The sequence below is a fragment of the Gobio gobio genome, assembly GCF_949357685.1.
Source record: "Gobio gobio genome assembly, chromosome: 25".
Classification (NCBI taxonomy): domain Eukaryota; kingdom Metazoa; phylum Chordata; class Actinopteri; order Cypriniformes; family Gobionidae; genus Gobio; species Gobio gobio.
Genome location: NC_137121.1, coordinates 29,187,956 through 29,206,143, shown reverse-complemented (window position 1 = coordinate 29,206,143; position 18,188 = coordinate 29,187,956). Strand labels below are relative to the sequence as shown.

The window sequence follows — 18,188 nt, the reverse complement described above, 5'->3', positions numbered from 1 at the left end:
GATGCGTTCGAATAGCCACAAAAGATCTCCTACTCTCTGTCTACTGACCTAACACATAAACATTATGGGAAGTGTGCCCGACGGGATTTAAACATTGTCGGCTGAAGACCCAAGTTTGGTTTGAAGACGATAAACGTACCAAGCACCAAGTTTCTCTCAGCATTCCTGATTTCTAACACACACTCACAGTCATGCGGCAATCAGAGCAGAAACGAAAGCTAATGCTCTCTGTATGTTTTTCTGTTGTTTATTTCGTACATTAGATCGAAAGATCTGAAAAATCCCCTATATTACCTGCCCATAGACCCTCCCCTTGAAGAAATCAGGACAGAAGTGTTTAAAAGTGGACAAAAGAGAGGGATTAAGACACCAGGTTTAAACAGGGCCCAAAAGTGAAATTAATAAGCCTCAGGCTGAAGGTAATGTGAATGCACACCTGTACAGTAGAGGGCGCAGCTCAAACAAACCATCATCTGTGCTGCTGTTCTGGATCGCAGAAGAATAGGATGCAGGAAAGTTCAACACTCTTTCTTAAATTAATGTAAAACAAATGTGATGTTTATTTACTGGATCAGCAGCAAAGACATTGGTTAATAAAGTGAGATTAAATACAACGTATATTTGTATAATTTAACATATTTAATTATTGCAGGTTTGCGTAATATTCTTAGTTTGCATTTCACTGTTTTTATTCATTTTGAGGAATACTGAATACGTTTTTGCACAAGTGAGATGAGTAAATGCATGTTCACATTTAGTCTATATCTACAATAACATAATGTTGACACAGTGCACACAACGCCTCTGCACTCATGATTTCTCTCAACATGGGGACAGGAGAGCTGTCAGTCAATAAATGGGAAAACTAAGTAGCTTTCATGACTTATTTGAAAAAGTAATTCAGATATTTTGTTGTAAATTTAAAAGTAACATTATACTTTTCTTATCATTTGAAAAATTCAATCTGATTACGTAACTTGCATTACTGTCCCTTTAAGAATTTATCATCTGCAAGTTGCAATTGACTAGCCTGACAAACCAGACCCACATCAAGATGTTGGGTCTGGGAACACACCATTAGCAGGGCTCAATCCCAGGGGCGGGATGAACGCTTTTCTTTCAAATTCCCTCTTCACGCAATAGGATAGAGCTACAACCAAACAGAGCAATGAAGAAGGTGAAGCAGAGCTAGTAGAGCTAGTAGCAGAGCTGATAGATTAAACTTGCGCCGTATCCGGTCGGCAAAACTCAGAACACATCTTCCTTTCTTAAGAATGACTTCCGTTCTTTGTTCTTTTCTCAAAGAAAAGCTCAACTCCAAGTCTTCCAGAGTCGCGGCCTAAGCCGATTCGAAAGACCGCTATTCGCCAGCTTCTTTGTTTACGAGTAGCACGCGGAACAGCCTCAACTCTACCTTCGTTGTTAAGCCCGCCCACCCACTCTATACACGATGTGATTGGCCTGACCAGAGTTTGGTTTGTCCAGCTCGCAAGCCAACGGAGAGTTGCTAGACTACCCTGGCTGCCGCTAGGGTGCGTCTAGATTTCTAGGCTAGCAATTGACAATAATGAGACAAAAACATGTTTTCAGTTGCATTGCAGTTGCATTTATTTCTTGGACTGAATCACATTCATAGCAGTATCACTATAGTAAAGGAGCACTACGGTCCTCTAACACAATAACGAAAGGAATTAACATACTGGATATTAACAATAAGGCAAAATATTTGAATAGACCTCACATCTACCCAGCAAAAAATAACAGCATTCGTTCACAACATAATGGTAACTTCACAATGTTAAGGGTCAACTGTAAAAATATATAGATATAGGCTATATAGCAAGAGAGAGGTACTCCAATAAATATGCGTTTCCCTTATTTAGTAATATTGTTCACAGACTTCAGACCATAAACCTCCTCAATGATTTATTTTTTTATTTTTAAAGATTGTAATCACAACCGCACAGCTTTTACTACCAAAGTATTGTCACTGCCTTACATACAGCATATTCATAAAATGTTTACATATAGTATTCGATTCCAAAAACTCTATTACAATATTGGTCTACCTTAGATGCTTTGTACTTAAAACTGTAAATGTGATAGGCTATCCAACATATGAATACACTTGCAATATGTGCTTTTAGTACTGGGCAGTATTTACAGTCAGTTATGGTAAATAATAATGTTATTACACTGGACTTGATGAATCAATCAAAGATGGAATCAACCTGGATTATATTATTGATGTTAGTAACAGCAAACTACACTCTTCAAGGCAGAGGTAATACAGAATAATATAAAGCAAACTTTGTGATAATGTTTGCAGCAGATTTTAGAAAAAAAAGGTGCGCTAAAAGCAAAAACAACAACTAACAGAATAAATAAGAACCCCCCCCCCCCAAATCGAATGTCTGAATACTCAAATCTAGTGAGCTACCTACCTAGAGAGCATTTCAAGGCATCACAGATGCTTCCATCATATTCTAAGAAATCTCATTTAGCTAACGCAGCATGGCAAGTATCCTTTACAGAGAATGCAATCCCAGAAAAAAAAAATCAATCCAAGATGGAGGACGAGTCAAAAGAAATGTTAATTATAAATACTTAGATTTCACTCAATACTGAAAACACATGGATAAACACTAGTTAAATAAAAGAAAGGTCTATTGTGAGCATCGTGACATGCTATTGCGTTAGCTTAGCAACATGCTAAAACGAGACTCCTGTCAGTCACTGATGTTCAGTCTAACATCAGAGAACGCAGCTGCTGAATAAGACAGCATGGTAGCTCACTAGGTTTAGGAACAAAGCTTTTATATTAGTGGGGAAAAAAACCCTGCAACAATAATATGAAAGGGAGTATTTTAAAAGTGCCCTATGATGCAAAACGACAGAATATGAATTAAAGATTGAAAATTGTGAATCATTGAGAACTTCATTCACAGGGTATGAAACTGTACTGACCACCACCGTAAGGCCAGAAATATACTGTGTGCAAGTGCAGATGTGTTATTAAGGCCCGCTCACACCAAGGACGATAACTATAACGTTTTAATAATCATTCTATGGGAATAGCAAAGTCATTTGCAAACACTTTCAGAGTGATTTTTTTCAGCTGATGAATGATAAAAACATTGACAGTCAATCAGAATCCACTTTTAAAGAGCTCAAGCATTTAAAGTGACAGACGACAACAGCAGTTTGCGCTTATAATAAACAGAACATTGTCGTCCATTGGGAGGATGCTAATATAGTTATCGTTTCAGTAATATTTATAGTTTGGTTTATTCAAGTAGCTAGCTATAAAAATGCCATTTATTTAACACATTTTTACTAAATTACTCAGTAAGATGCCATGGAAGCTTGTTTTCACCGAAGAATAAAATAATTTAAAAGATAATTGCGACTTTTTTCTTGCAATTGCAAGTTTATATCTCACAATTCTGACTTTATAACTCAAAATTGTGACATTTCTCGCAATTGCAAGTTTATATCTCGCAATTCCTTATATCTCGCCATTCTGACTTTATATCTCGCAATTCTGACTTTATATCTCGCAATTCTGACTTTATATCACACAATTCTGACTTTATATCTCGCCATTCTGGCTTTATATCTCGCAATTCTGACTTTATATCACACAATTCTGACTTTATATCACACAATTCTGACTTTATATCTCGCAATTCTGACTTTATATTACACAATTCAGATTTTTTGTCATAATTGTTACCTTTTTCTCGCAATTGCGAGTTTATATCTCACAATTCTTTTAACTCACAATTCTGGCTTTATATCTCACAATTCTGACTTTATCACTAGCAATTCTTACTTTTTATCTCACAAATGTGACTTTTCTTGCAATTGTGAGTTTATCGCAGAATTGTGAGATAAAAAGGGTCCCAATAAAAAAATTGTTTTACTTCTGTGGCGTAAACAAGCTTCCATAGGATGCTCTTAAAAGTGTTGACCCTGACCGTAGAGGACCACAGTTTATAGCACCCTTTGTGGTGACGCTGAGAATGCACCTGACACATTTCAGAATGCAGTTCTGTATAAAATCCGACTTTAGTAATTGCATCCAGCATTTGTGTAGAGTATGTTTCAGGCCTCAAGCCCATAAAGAGAATAATCAGGAAAATTATACAAAGATAAAATGGAAAAGTGCAGATATTTACATCCGTCAACAGGGTGAACCAAGTGGGTTATTCCTAATTATCTTCAACAACAGGACTGCTATACCTAAACACAGTCATCAAAACTGAACCTACTGAACGCCCAGCATTCAGTTTCATCCCCCTCGACTCAACACAAAAGCATCAAACACCCGAGTGCTGACAGAGGGGGTAAAACGATCGCGCTCACTGCCATTCAAATAAGGTCGGAAGCTAAAGCAAAGCCAGATGGAAAGGAAATCTTCCCCGAGCCAGTGACTATCTCCACACTCCTCAAAAGACAGCATTTCAGTGAGGGTAACAGAAGGCACCTGTTCTCCTCTACGGAGTTCACATTTACACAATAGAGAAGGAAGCGACCAGGCGAGGTCGAATTCTAACCATCTGGCAGACTGTAAACACAGAAGAAAAGAAATGCTAAACATAGAGTAGGAATATTGATTTTCTAAAGGCATTTAAACTACCATCAAACAATGACATTTACTATGAGAATTAACTAGAAAAGTCTGTGTTCGCCCCTAAAACGTCTCGATCATTACCTGGGGTCTTTTCAACTGAAATTTTCATGAAAACCATCATACGAACAATTATAACTTCACTTAAAAATGTTGTTCTGCCGCAGACCTTCACAACACATTACGGATTCATAGTGTGGGACACAATGGCTCTGATGTTTTGATGACCTTGCAAATCATGTATGGTTTTTCAGCCATGCTGAAACGTTTTGCTGACAGTGTGACCCCTGAATAGGGAACCTATGAAACTTGGCATTAAGCATATTTGTCAAAAGAGCCACGCTGTTTCTCGAGGGCTCAGCTGTGAATGCGTGTTGACAGCGACAGTATGTGCGTATCAGTTTGCTGAATGCAATATAGGCCATAGAGAAGAGAAGATGTAATTTCTAATTTGATATGAAAGTCATTGAATTAAAATGTAATCTTACAAAGAATGTATGTTTTTGTCCACTAATGTTCAATGTTTTGTTTGCTGAACACACTGGATGCTGCTATCCCCTGCAACACGACCAGGTTGAGGATACCATATCACTATAAAATGGACCACTGTTGAGTGATCCGCTGTGTTTGCATTCAAAGCACATTTCCACTCCCACCTGAGGGTGCAACAGCTGAGCACATATCAGACCAAGCAGTATTTTCCATCATGGCTGACGGTTCCCTCATTTAGCATCATTGAAGGATCAAGCTGATGATCCCTTATTGAGATTTATGAATAAAACAATGATCAGTTTAAATCAACTGATGATAAATACAGTACATGTGCTAATTGCGAAAATGGCAGAATCTCACAAAGCCTGTCAGAAAAATGTCCAGGTCTTAAAAAAAACAAATATTTATATTTAAATATTTTGCATAAATAAAATGAAGCCTAGTTTAGTACCAGTTTTCATTAATTGATATTTATTATCTCATTTAAGCTCAAATTAATCACATGAATTAATTACCATTAACATAATGGGATTCGTAAAGTACTTGATTTTAGTAGTTGTTGTCCCATAAAGAAAAGAAAGGTAACACTTTAGTGTAGGGCCCAACTAGTTGCTCATTAGCATGCATATTACTAGTATATTTGCTGTTTATTAGTACTTATAAAGCACATATTAATGCTTTATTCTGCATCATCCCTTAATCCCTGAAATGTAACAACTACCTTATTAACTATTAATAAGCAGTAATTAGGAGTTTATTGAGGAAAAAGTCGTAGGTAATAGTGAGAGTTGGACCCTAAACCCTAAAGAATTGGACGGCAAAAAAAAACATTGGGTCAGCACAGTAAATTCTCATTGAGAATGAGAATCATCATTGAGAATAATAAGAATTATAAACAAAAATAAAACGTCTGGGTGCATTACAGGAATGGCAGCTATTTTTTTCACATTTCGCTCACGAAAATGCCATTAAAATAATGCAAAAACTCCTACGTGGTCCTAAAATAGACATTTTCTTTATGCAAAATATATTTTTTCAAATTTGTATTGAAATATGACTACAAACATGATATTGAATAATCACAAATTCACCCTAGCATGTGATTCAGCTAATACAGCAAACAAGAAAAAGAAGAACACTGTATCTCCACTCAATCCCGCAGTGAAATATTCACACATTTTCAGGTGGAGGAATAGATGCGAATGAGATGAGAAAAGGGTGAGAATTGTTTTTAAAAAGTACTGGCTTACAGATAAAATACCTAATCTAAAGCACACGACATAGATGTATATTCTCCCACTGCAGGGCTTCCCACGTTCCCTTGAGTTAGATGCTTCCTACTGGCAATAGACAAATGAAAGTGGTTGGAAGCTCAATACATGCGTATCACCTGACATCACGCCCTCTTTACAAACATTATCTGATACTATACAGGCAAAATTAACAGTACAGCTTGTTTTTATTTGCCGTTTCCTTGTGGTAGAGGTATTGAGCAATGCTGCTGACTTGGCAGAAACCCAAGGAAAAAGATCCTCAACGCAAGAGACCGCCTTCCCTTTTTATGAGTGTCTCGACCTGTGTTTTCATATCTTAGTGAAGGATAAGGACATTGTTAGCACTGCAGTCATTTGGGCTTGATGGCCAATTTGAGCCAAGACAACTACTCCAGCACATGTAGGCATGGAGGTTTGTGCGCTACTGAAATCAACACTTTAAAATGTGTCAGTGACACATGAGAAGCATTAAAGTATACCTCACAATACCACAGCAAAGATTGTGCATTGCTTTTCAATACAGCAGCACTAGGCTAATATATCTGCTTTAGTATGAAATGATTTTCATGCTAATCTCTGATTATGTTTGGGAAATCTATGGTGAGACGGGGAAACCAGCCCCTAAGAAAAACCAGAACCACTTTGTCTTGTTTGCTGGTCCAGGCCTGAAAGTAGGTTCCAGATGAACACTAGTCCCTCAAGACGCTCTCTTTGTTCACAGGACAAGCCATCAAGGACTATCTGAAGTGGACAAGATATCAGAGACTCTGAGAAGACACTGGGGTGGTCTCGGGTTGAAATGGAGAAGATACTAAGGTAAGGAAATAGGGTATATTGAGGATCTAGTAACCAGAACTCTTGACACCCAAATAGTGGTACGACTAGAGGAATGTATGAAACAAATGCAGTATTGTGACACCGAGGAACTATGGTAAGAGACCTGACTAAGTCAAGAGGCTAAAGACCAAGACAATCAAACCCTGTACATGAATCCAGCAAGAATTCCCCCAGAGGATCTGGTCTTACAAGGTTTTAAACTAGCGATTCCTCAACTATAGCCAATATATCCCAGTCATGCTCAGACAGGGGAACTGTAGGTGGACCAGAGGTTTCAGGAAGTGGAACTTAAACCTGTGCAGCTGTTGAGTCATCAGGGGAAGGTTGGTTAATGTGCGGTTTCTCAAGCTCTTTTCCAAGACGCATCGACGTCTTGGCATTCCACAGCCGACAGTGCGATCAACATCTGTGCAGCATAGTAGGTCGCCATTATGATGGCCCGAGAGTGGGGCACAGGGAAGCAGAACTTGTTGACGGCAATGGTGAGGTCAGATACCATGAAGAGGACGGCTCCGAGGCAGGCTGACAGTTTCGTCCAGGTCCAGAGGTCATTGGTGAGCTGGACTCCAGCGATGGCCCTCCAGCCCATGAAGCCGATGAGAGCGATGTAAACGGCCACCAGGTAGGTAAAGGGACCAGAGAGGTATGGGTAAAGAAGGGTGTAGCTGAGGCCGGAGATGACAGCGATGACCAGACCTGCTCTCGAGTTGAGGGGCTTCATCCCAAAGGCCGAAGAGTAGAGAATGTGGGTGATGGCGAACATTAGCAGTCCTGTCAAGGCAAATACAATTGAATTGAGCATTCAATAAAAGCAGGGGTGTCCAACCCTGCTCCTGGAGGGCCCTCTTCCTGCAGAGTTGAGCTACAAACACGAGGCTAGAACTTTCGAGTAATCCTGAAAACCCTGAATAGTGGGTTCAGATGTGATTACTTAGGGTTAAAGATAAACTCTGCAGGAAGGTCTCCAGGTACAACTGTACACCCCTGAATGAAAGAATTTAACACTAATATCTTGTGTACAGGATATATCTAGAACCATGTTGGTCTTGGTATCATAACCTTGTTGTTTGTTCCAAAGGAAAACTTGAGTAACTCTGTGGTTCCCAAGGGAATCTTTGGGCAGAATGGTTTGTCCCAACCCTAAACCCTGACCTAAAACAAAAACATTCAACCTCTACACTACTTTCTCAGTACAAGAGCTGCTGAATTTGGGCATGATAGTTCAGGGTTGGGACATAAAACTTTCTTGCTTGAGAGTTGAGACTTGCATAAAACCACAGTTTGCATGAACTAATGTAACCATAATTTGGAAGTGCAAAAAGGTTCAATACAATGTTATATTGATACAGAGCTTCTGATAAACAGAATTATATATATTTCCCTTCTCATCAACACCCATAGAAAATTGCTCTTAATCCTTGTCTAATCAAATCAAAGCAACACAAATGAATTAACTCACCGTGACTAAAGTAGCCTTGTTCTTGCCAGATGAGAAATGCGTCACCCAAAGATGAAAAAATAAGTCCTGCCAGGATTTTCCTGGCACTGGAGTGGGCACCTAAAAAGCTGATGCCATGAGCGAGCATAAAAACCCAAAGACAGAAGATAGGCAGGCATTTGATGAGGGCGCTGTACCAGGACGGGCTCGAGGTGGGCAGCCACAGAACAAAGTAGACGCAAGTGGCTTTGAAGAACGGAACGAGCTTTGGACCCTCGCTCTTGACCTGTAGGACAAAAGAGAGAATGAAGTTGCATTCATGGGAAGTGAAACACACCATCATGTGAGTCCGAAAGACTGACAGAGAGCTTCTCTTACATTTAACAATTGGAGATGATAAAAAACACTAAACAAGAAGCACTTAAGTTAAATGTGATCCATGTGTTTTCTTGGAAATGAGAGATATCATGAATAAAATCTATGACAATTGCTAAATCTCAGAATGATACCAAACCCAAGAAAAATAAGTCAAAGTTTTACTGTCCCATGAAAACAAGGCAGAAATAATTGGGCATCTTTCGACTCCCTACAGGATGAAATATTGACTTTTTAAGAACATACCGCTCCTTTTGTGACCCATGATTGCACAACCTCCCCATAACAAAACTGGAATTCTAGACTTCACACCACATTGAGCAGTAGCTGTCATAAATACAATTTACCAAGTTTAATCTTGAAATGAAGCCGTCAAAGAGGGGGCAGATTTCGTACAGAAACGGATGTGTAACTTGTACATGTTGAACTGGACTTTATCATATTCTCAAGTAGGGTTTTCAAAAGTACTGGTACTTTGGTACCAAGTTGATACTTAAATGTTAAAAACATTACGTATCATTCTTTCTGCACCAGTACACTGTAAAAAGTGATTCTGAGTTTTAGTCAGGTGGACAAGTAAAATCATGTCCTGTCAACTTGCAGTGTCTCACTACACAATAGGATGAGTTATAACAACCTCAACTTGAAGGTAAATGGAAAACTTAAAATAACGTGTTCATATAGCAACAAAATATAGGTTCTTTCAATTTTCTGCCTCATGCGCATGTGCCAGAAATTCTACGTCATGACGTACTATTTAAACGCATTTGAACCAGACACGCCATGCCATTTTCTGCACGAGAAGACGAGATCACGACACGAGTTGCTGATGCGAGAAAAAAATATGAAGGAGATCTTATTTGACGACTACAGATGGATTTTTATAGTGTGTCATATTTGACGTTTGATGGGAATTGAAGATACTGTTTTATTTGAAGTTGTTAACAATTTGTGTCTATTGGAAACAGAAGATCTTATTAAGAATTAACAGGTTCAGATGTAGAATTTTTTATTGAAAATGTTTGGTCACCATTTTGGTGATGAGTGTTTCCTTTTGTTGGGCAGTTTGACTCTTGGCGTTTCATGTGAGTTTGTAACAGTGTTTAACAAAGCACTTAATTTTTTGCAAAAAAAGCTGTAACCAATGATCAGGTGATGGATAACAGCATAAAGTGGAGTAGTTTACTACTTTATTCCTGATTGAAAGTGATTATTTAATAATAATATATTATATTTACCAACAAAAGTTTTATGCAGCAGATCAGTCATTCTGAATTTCAATTCTGATATTTAAATACTATGAAGTATATGGGAATTTTTTTTTTTAGACAAAAACACAGACATCAAGAATCAGCATATGAATCTCAACAATGTTGACATGTTTCATGCAACAATGCATGCTGGGGGCCATAATTTTAATACTTTGTTGGCTCCCAGCATGCATTGCGGCATGAGGCAAGTACATGAATCTCAACAATGCAGTCGTCATTGTTGAGATTCATATGCTGATTCTTGATGTCTGTGTGTTTTTTTCCCGTAATGTATTTTAAATTCAGAATGTCTGATCTGCTGCAACAAAGTTTTGCTGGTAAAATAATATTGTAAAATGTTGGTCAGAAATAAGATTATTGATTTATTAGAGTTTATGAGGCTGAAAACTTAATCATCTTGGTTGGTTTCTTTCTTAGCAACAAATTATGTGTTTTGCTAAACACTGTTGCAAAGGCCACACACTTACACAAAGAGGCTAACTGCCCAGCCAAAGGAATCACTCATCACCAAAATGGGAATGATTTTCAATAAAAAATTCAACTTCTGTTTCCAATGGACAACATTTCTTCAATTGGCTCAACTACAAAAGATTTGTTACAGAATAGTTGCATATCTCCAGAAAACAAATAATGTCAAGTTGACTCAACTAAACATTTTACAATTTTCAGTTCGTATAACTGTTATTTACAAAAGTTGAGTCAACAAAAAAAAGCTAGGGGAAATTGGTACAAATATTTTTTTTGTTGTACAACCTTCAACGAAGTCTAGTAAACTCAAAAAGTTAAGTTGTGATGTTGAGGAAAAATTACTTTTTTATGTCAATTAAACTTGGTTAATAGTTGTGAAAACATGAAAAATTAAGTTCAACCAATATGTTTTTATGTTGACTTAACAAAAAAATCTAAATGCTTATTAATTGATACAGTACGATATCCCAATTTACTGCAAGTTATTTCAACAAATACATATAAGTTGAGTTAACTTAACTACTAATGTTGGCTAAACTTAACTGAGTCAATGCAACAAGATGACTTGACCATTCAAGTTGTGTCAACAAATCATTTTTTACAGTGTATTGAGTACCCGGTCAATTTGGTACCCACTGATAGGCGCTACTTTCAAATGGTGTGAGCGCTCTGCGAAGAGCATCAAAGGTTTCTATTTACAACGTGTTTTTGCAGTGTTGAGTACCCAATCACAGATATGCTTGTTGAGCGTGTGGGTGCAATGGCCATTCAGAGGCGTTTAAGGGCCCGTCCACACGGAGACGCGTATCACTCTATACGTATACATTTTTTATCGTATTGGCGTTTCGTCCACATGGATCCTGAGTTTTGGGAGACTGAAACCGCTATTTTTTGAAACCGGGTTCTAAAGTGGATAAATCTGAAAACGACACCCTTGCGGTTTCGTGTATACAGCCAATCCGTATATTTTGCGAAGCGGTGATGTCATCACACCACGTCCTGCGCGGGGAAGACTAGAAGGGATACAACTACGGGCACTGGGCATGCGCACATCAATACTACGTTGTTTAAACGCTGCAGAGGTAGAGCTACCAAAATCATCAGAGACATAAATCACCCTGCAAACTCTCACTTCACCCTGCTGCCATCTGGTAAGCGCTTCCGTAGCCTGATGGCAAAGACTGAAAGACTCAGGAGGAGTTTCTTCCCCCAGGCCATCAGACTCCTGAACTCAGTCACGTGACTTCACTTCACCCCGCACACGCATAAACATCCAGTTTATACATTAACATTCACATACTGCCATTGCACTGCACTTTACGTTCCTATTGTTACTGTGTAACAACCTGTAATAATCCTGTTTGCACATCATACTCCTGTTTGCACATTATACTCCGATTTGCAATTATACCTATTGCATGCACATCATACTTCTCTATATATAAATATATATATATATTATGTTAACCACTTATTTTTAAGTCTACAGTTTATCTCACTTATCATATCCACTTACTTTATATTTTTATTTTATTTTTTTATTTTTATCTTATTTCCTATTTTTATCTTACTTGATTTATTTATAACTCTACTTATGTTAATACTTTTTATTCTAATTTTATTCTATTTCTATTTTAATTTCCCTTGTGTTCTTGTAACTGTTATTTGCACTGTCCATGGAGCGGACCTGTTTACATTTCACTGCCAGTTGTATATTGTGTATATAACTGTGTATGTGACAAATAAAACTCTTGAAATCTTGAATCTTGAAATCTTGAAATTTAATTACTGTATTTGCATTATTGTAAGGGTATGTTTAGGGTTGGGGTAGGTGTATGCGTTAATAAAACACATCTGGTAAGTAGCAAATTTATTTATTGTTATTTTATTGTGAGATTTTACCTCACCTCCGACTGTTGCCGTACACCTTCTAGCCACAACTCTTCTTCTCCGTTTTTTGTGTATATCTGTGGCAGAATTACAGTGCCACATACTGGCCTGGCATGTATACAACATCATTTTGAGCCGTTTTCATGCTCTCGTGTGTACGCAGATATTTCTTGAAACGAGGGGAAAAAAAGATCGGATAGGGAAAGTTCTGGCTTCGTGTGGACGGGGCCTAAGTTAGTCAGAATCCGCTCAACACACAAGTGTTTGTTCAGCATGAGCTCTGCTCGCGAATAATTTAAAGTATAAAGACAATGTAAATAAGAGATTTGGGGCCAGATTTACTAACAGTTTGCTTCAGGGCAAGCCCTCTTTTGGCGTTGAAAAACGACTGTCAGGATTTACTAAAGACACACTGTGAAAAATTAGCCCTGAAAAGGCGTGGACAGGAGTTATTTTTGCGGCTGACCTTATTGCATATGCATTTGTAGGAGTTTCCCTTTTAGATGCAAAATTTATGGGAGGAGAGTATTTAAATGAATCACGCAAGGTGATTTACTAAGGTTTACGCTCGTCAATTTACTGGTGTTTGCGCCATTATTTACCACCCAAAAAAAGCACGTCTTAAACCAGACGCTAACTATATTGTGTTGGTCACTTTGGAAATGATCCGGCTGCATCTGTGTTCTTTAATTTGTGCGTTGTCAGTAGATCACACAAGTGAACTTTCCACTCCCATCTGTGTTTTTTTGGAATTGCCCTCTCACGCTAATTTGCCCTGTTTAGTAAATCTGGCCCTTAGTGTGCAGTATAGACAGATTTTTGATTATAACAGGAGTTTTTACTCAGTCAGTAGGCTTGTGCTGTAACTGAACTGAAGCGATATCAGCTTCATTGATCATAAAAGCAGCGCTCTTTGCTCGCTTTCTGTGTATAACCCAATACATAATTTGAATTAAGTTTTATTTTTCATGCTGCCAAGTACACACTGCATGGTTTGGGAGAGACAACTGTATTAAAATGAGATTAAATCTGAAACTGCAATGAGACAAAAAAAAATCTAATGTCAAAATAGATCTGTGCGATAGACTTGCCACTTGTTCTGTTACCTGTCATTTGTTTCAGTGTTTTTTATTCATTTCACAGAGAGAAAAAGGGTTTCAAAATTGTAGGGGTACAAAAGCTTAAAGGGCAGTACCCTTAAAAGGACATCTTTGTAAGACCCTAGAGTACAAATATGTACCTTAAGGTACTACTATGAACCTTCTTGTGGTAAAAAGGGTACAACTATGTCCTTTTAAGGGGTATACTGCCCCAGTGGCAAGCATTTGTAGCTACCCCTAAAGGTTAAACATTTTGACACCTTTTCATAAAAAATAACTAATTCATTTATTTATTATATTTAATTTTCAACAAAATAGTTACAATAGTTTTTGCTATAGTATTGAAATTGGTACCGAGAACCGAGAAATTTGACTGGTATTTTGGTACTGACTACTAAAATTACAATCCTATTCTCAAGAAAATATAGGGTTTGTTTTTGCTATGATGTTCTGGGAGGTTGCTAGGTAGTTTCTAGGGTGTTGCTAAGTGGTGGCTGAGGTTGCCAGGTGGATGTTTAGGTCAAGAGAGCCCAGCCCCAAATCTCTATTATGGTCTCTATGACTTTGGTTGCTCCTTCACTATAAGTCTATAGAATTTTTTTGTACATTTGCAGAAAATTGGTGAAAGTTGTAGTTCGTGTTCTTTAGAAAAGTAATATCACAAGAACAACACCATAAAGGCCCGTTCACACCAAGGATGAGAACTATAAAGAATACGATAAAGATGCTAAAAATCATTCTCAATATTAAAGAATATCAGAGTTTACACCACAGCTATAACGATAACGGCACAGAAAAACAATATTGTCGGAATCACTTTCAGAACGATTTTATCCAGCTGACGAACGATAAAAACACTGACAGCCAATCAGAATCCATCCAGAAGTAACAAGCTCGAGCATTTAAAGCGACAGACACGTGCATAGAATAAACAGAACGATGACCACCGGTGTGGATGCTAATATAGTTATCGATTATGGTGTGAACGGGCCTTATCAGTAACTATGAACAATAATAACAGTATGTGTAACCACACAACGGCTACAATGACCTATATTAACACGAAGGGGGGAAAATGCTCTCTTCCTAATCCTCTTCTTAGTCCATGTCAGTTGGTCTTGGCTTAGTCTTGGAATTTGTAGCCTGAGTCTTTGCCCGTGGGGGAAGTGGAAAAAGGCTATTGTTAGCAAGCGTATATTTTAATCAGATTCTGGTGTACCCCGCAGTCTGAGAAAGGTCACACTGAAATACAGAGACTTCTAATTTCAAGCCAGTTGATGTGAAGAGACGGGATTCACACAGCATGAACTCTCTTTATAATGCAGACCCGAGGTGCAGTTCTTGAAAATGGAGGTGGTAAAGCTTTGTGCTTATTAATCTGGGCTGGTAAATGAAAGGTTGTAGGTGTGAACCTCACAAAGAACGATCCATTCACTATAACCATTTTGCTGGTGGGACTGTCCCGATAATTGTATGTTAAATCACTTGGAGAAATGTGTCCCCCTAAATGACTATTTACTGAAAAATGTAGTCCAAATCACGTTATACCAAGCACAACATTTACTTAAACCTAGTCGCAGATTAAAATGTATATTTGAGCCGTCTTGAAGCCACAATATGTAATTTTTCACCGCTAGAGGTCGCTTATTCAAAACAAAGGCGTAGCTTGATGACGCCTTGATCTCGAGAAGCTTTTATTACTACTATGAGACACTTATTGCACACTGCAGTGAGCTAGATCGATATTAGTCATGGTAAAACATGGTACTCGCAGTAAATCAAGAAAACAAGATTTAAACAATAAGACTAACTGTGTTGAGCTATATAACAATCATTCGTTTTCTGTCGATGACTGTATCCAAAAATTTGCTCACCTGTCCAATTAAAAAACATAACATATTAAAGTTTCTACAATATAAAACCGGATATTGAGAGTATGATAGGCGACGCACGGACACGGTCCGTGTCCTGGTAAAAACGGCTTATTTCTCTGGATTTAAACATTCTTGGAAACATTTGGGATAATGTAAGCACACAAGTCAACAAAATATATCACCCTGTTCTAGTGGTAGTTGGATATTTTCATTCAAAAATCTTACATATTGCGCCTTTAACTGATAGCAACTTGCACTGACATAATCAATTATGTCATTGTTTTGTCTCAAGATGCACACCAATAATGTTTTTTTTTGAAGGCATGTTTATGAAAGCTACTTAAAGGGTTAGTTCACCCAAAAATGAAAATTCTGTCATTAATTACTCACCCTCCGGCGTTCGGGAATCCATGAAATGCACACTTAAGCCCGATTTTGAGAACTACGCCGAGACCTAAAGCACGATCAATGTAGAATTCAACAGCTTAGACACGCGCGTCTTCCTCTGCTTGTAAACAAATCGCTTCTGGCTCATGTGTCCGAACGCCGGATCTGCGTCATATTCTTGCGCATGCGTCGTGGAGGCACACACGGAAGACAAGAACAAGTTGGATAAAGGCGTTATTTTTATTTTTTTTTTGCGCACAAAAACTATTGTCGTCGCATCGTAAAATTATTGTAGAGCCACTGTAGTGAGATGGACTTTGTAACGACGTTTTAAGTGCCTTTTATGGGTCTTGTGAGTGTAAATGTACTGAATGCCAATGGAGGCCAATCTGAAGCATTTCTCAGCCATCAGCTTTCAACAAAAATATCTTCATTTGTGTTCCGAATATGAACGGAGGTCTTACGGGTGTCGAACGACATGAGGGTAAGTAATTAATGACAGACTTTTCATTTTTGGGTGAACTAACCCTTTAAATGTCCTAATTTAACTGAGGCCTAATCGAAGCCCAGGCCTACAAGGGGTAAGTTGTCACAATAAGAACCAACAGCTTATTACATGTTTTTCAGAAAAATAAATGAAACAGTAAAACATCTATGAACCCGAAAACAATTTATGAAATGTATATAAAAAGTTAAATATAAAAATATCAAACTACTGTTTGGCCATACATTGTATAAAACTGCACACTTAAGGGAGTAGTTCACTTTAAAATGAAAATTACCCCATGATTTACTCACCCTCAAGCCATACTAGGTGTATATGACTTTCTTCTTTCTGATGAACACAATCAGAGTTATATTAAAAAAATGTCCTGACTAATCCAAGCTTTATAATAGCAGTGACGGGTCCATTGAGTTTGAAGCGCAAAAAAGTGCATCAATCCATCATAAAAGTGCTCCACACGGCTCTGGGGGGTTAATAAAGGCCTTCTGAAGCGAAGAGATGGGGTTTTATAAGAAAAATATCCATATTTAAAACATTATAGACAGCCTTCCATATTCAATTTACGAAAAAAGCAAAACTGATGTAACATATATGACATCAGAAGTAGCGCAAGTGTTTTGAACTGCAAGAGGCGTTACACTTTCTGTGTAAGTTGAATATGGAAGGCGATCCGGCGGAAGCTAGATATTTTACTTTATAACGTGTTAAATATGGATATTTTTCTTACAAAACCCCATCACTCTGCTTCAGAAGGCCTTTTATTAACCCCCCAGAACCGTATGGAATACTTTTATAATGGATAGATGCACTTTTTTGCACTTCAAACTCAATGGACCCCGTCACTGCCATTATAAAGCTTGGAAACATCAGGAAATGTATTAATATAACTCCGATTGCTTCATATAAACTCATATACAATAGCTCGAGGGTGAGAAAATCATGGGGTAATTTGCATTTTAAAGTGAACTAATCCTTTAAAAACAATATGTGCCAACTTGCCCCTATTTCACATTTTATGAAAAATAACCTGACAACATAAAAATAGCCTTTATTTGGTCACACACCATACAAAAACAGGGGACATTTTAAACAAAAGGTTTTGCTGAAACAGAGCAAACTAGATCATGTCAAGAGAAACAGCATGGACTGGGATTTCTGACTCTCTTTTCCAAGTCAGAATGCATGCGTGCGAAAGAGGAATAAAGGTCTGTCACGAGTGCTTCTGTTGAATAAGCCCTTTGAAAGCAGATGAAAGCAGAGAAATGGGGAAATGCACAGCGAATTGCACAGCGCTAATTTAATTATAGATCAATGGAATCTTTGCATAAATAAACCAGCGCGATTCGTGATCATATAGCACATGGTTTGTAGAGGTAAAGTAAACACGAGCATGCTGGACATAATCACGTGCTCATTGTTATTCCCAAGATAACAGACTCAAGGATGCATGGACACAATTGCCCATATAAAACAAACAGTGATGTCAGCGTATGCAGATTGGTATCCTTTAAAACAACTCACTACATAAGCAGATTGTTTATATGTATATATGACATAAAGAATATAAAAGGAATAAGAGGTTGATAGGGGTAAGCAATGATGATTAGGAAGCTAAAATGAGCACTTCAAAAACTTATGAATGCA

The 18,188-nt window shown here is 37.9% G+C and overlaps 1 protein-coding gene across 1 annotated transcript in view; it reads right to left on the bottom strand.

Moving 5' to 3' along the window:
- Positions 1-1,591: 1,591 nt before the first annotated feature.
- tmem86a (transmembrane protein 86A) overlaps positions 1,592-18,188 on the bottom strand; it is a 16,857-nt gene continuing 260 nt past the window's right edge. The window contains exons 2-3 of the mRNA XM_079809888.1: positions 8,696-8,960; positions 1,592-8,007 (exon numbers count right to left, since the gene is read on the bottom strand). Of these exons, the coding sequence (XP_079666014.1) occupies positions 7,580-8,007; positions 8,696-8,960 (693 nt within the window). The 3' untranslated portion in view covers positions 1,592-7,579. The remainder of the gene's footprint in view (positions 8,008-8,695; positions 8,961-18,188) is intronic.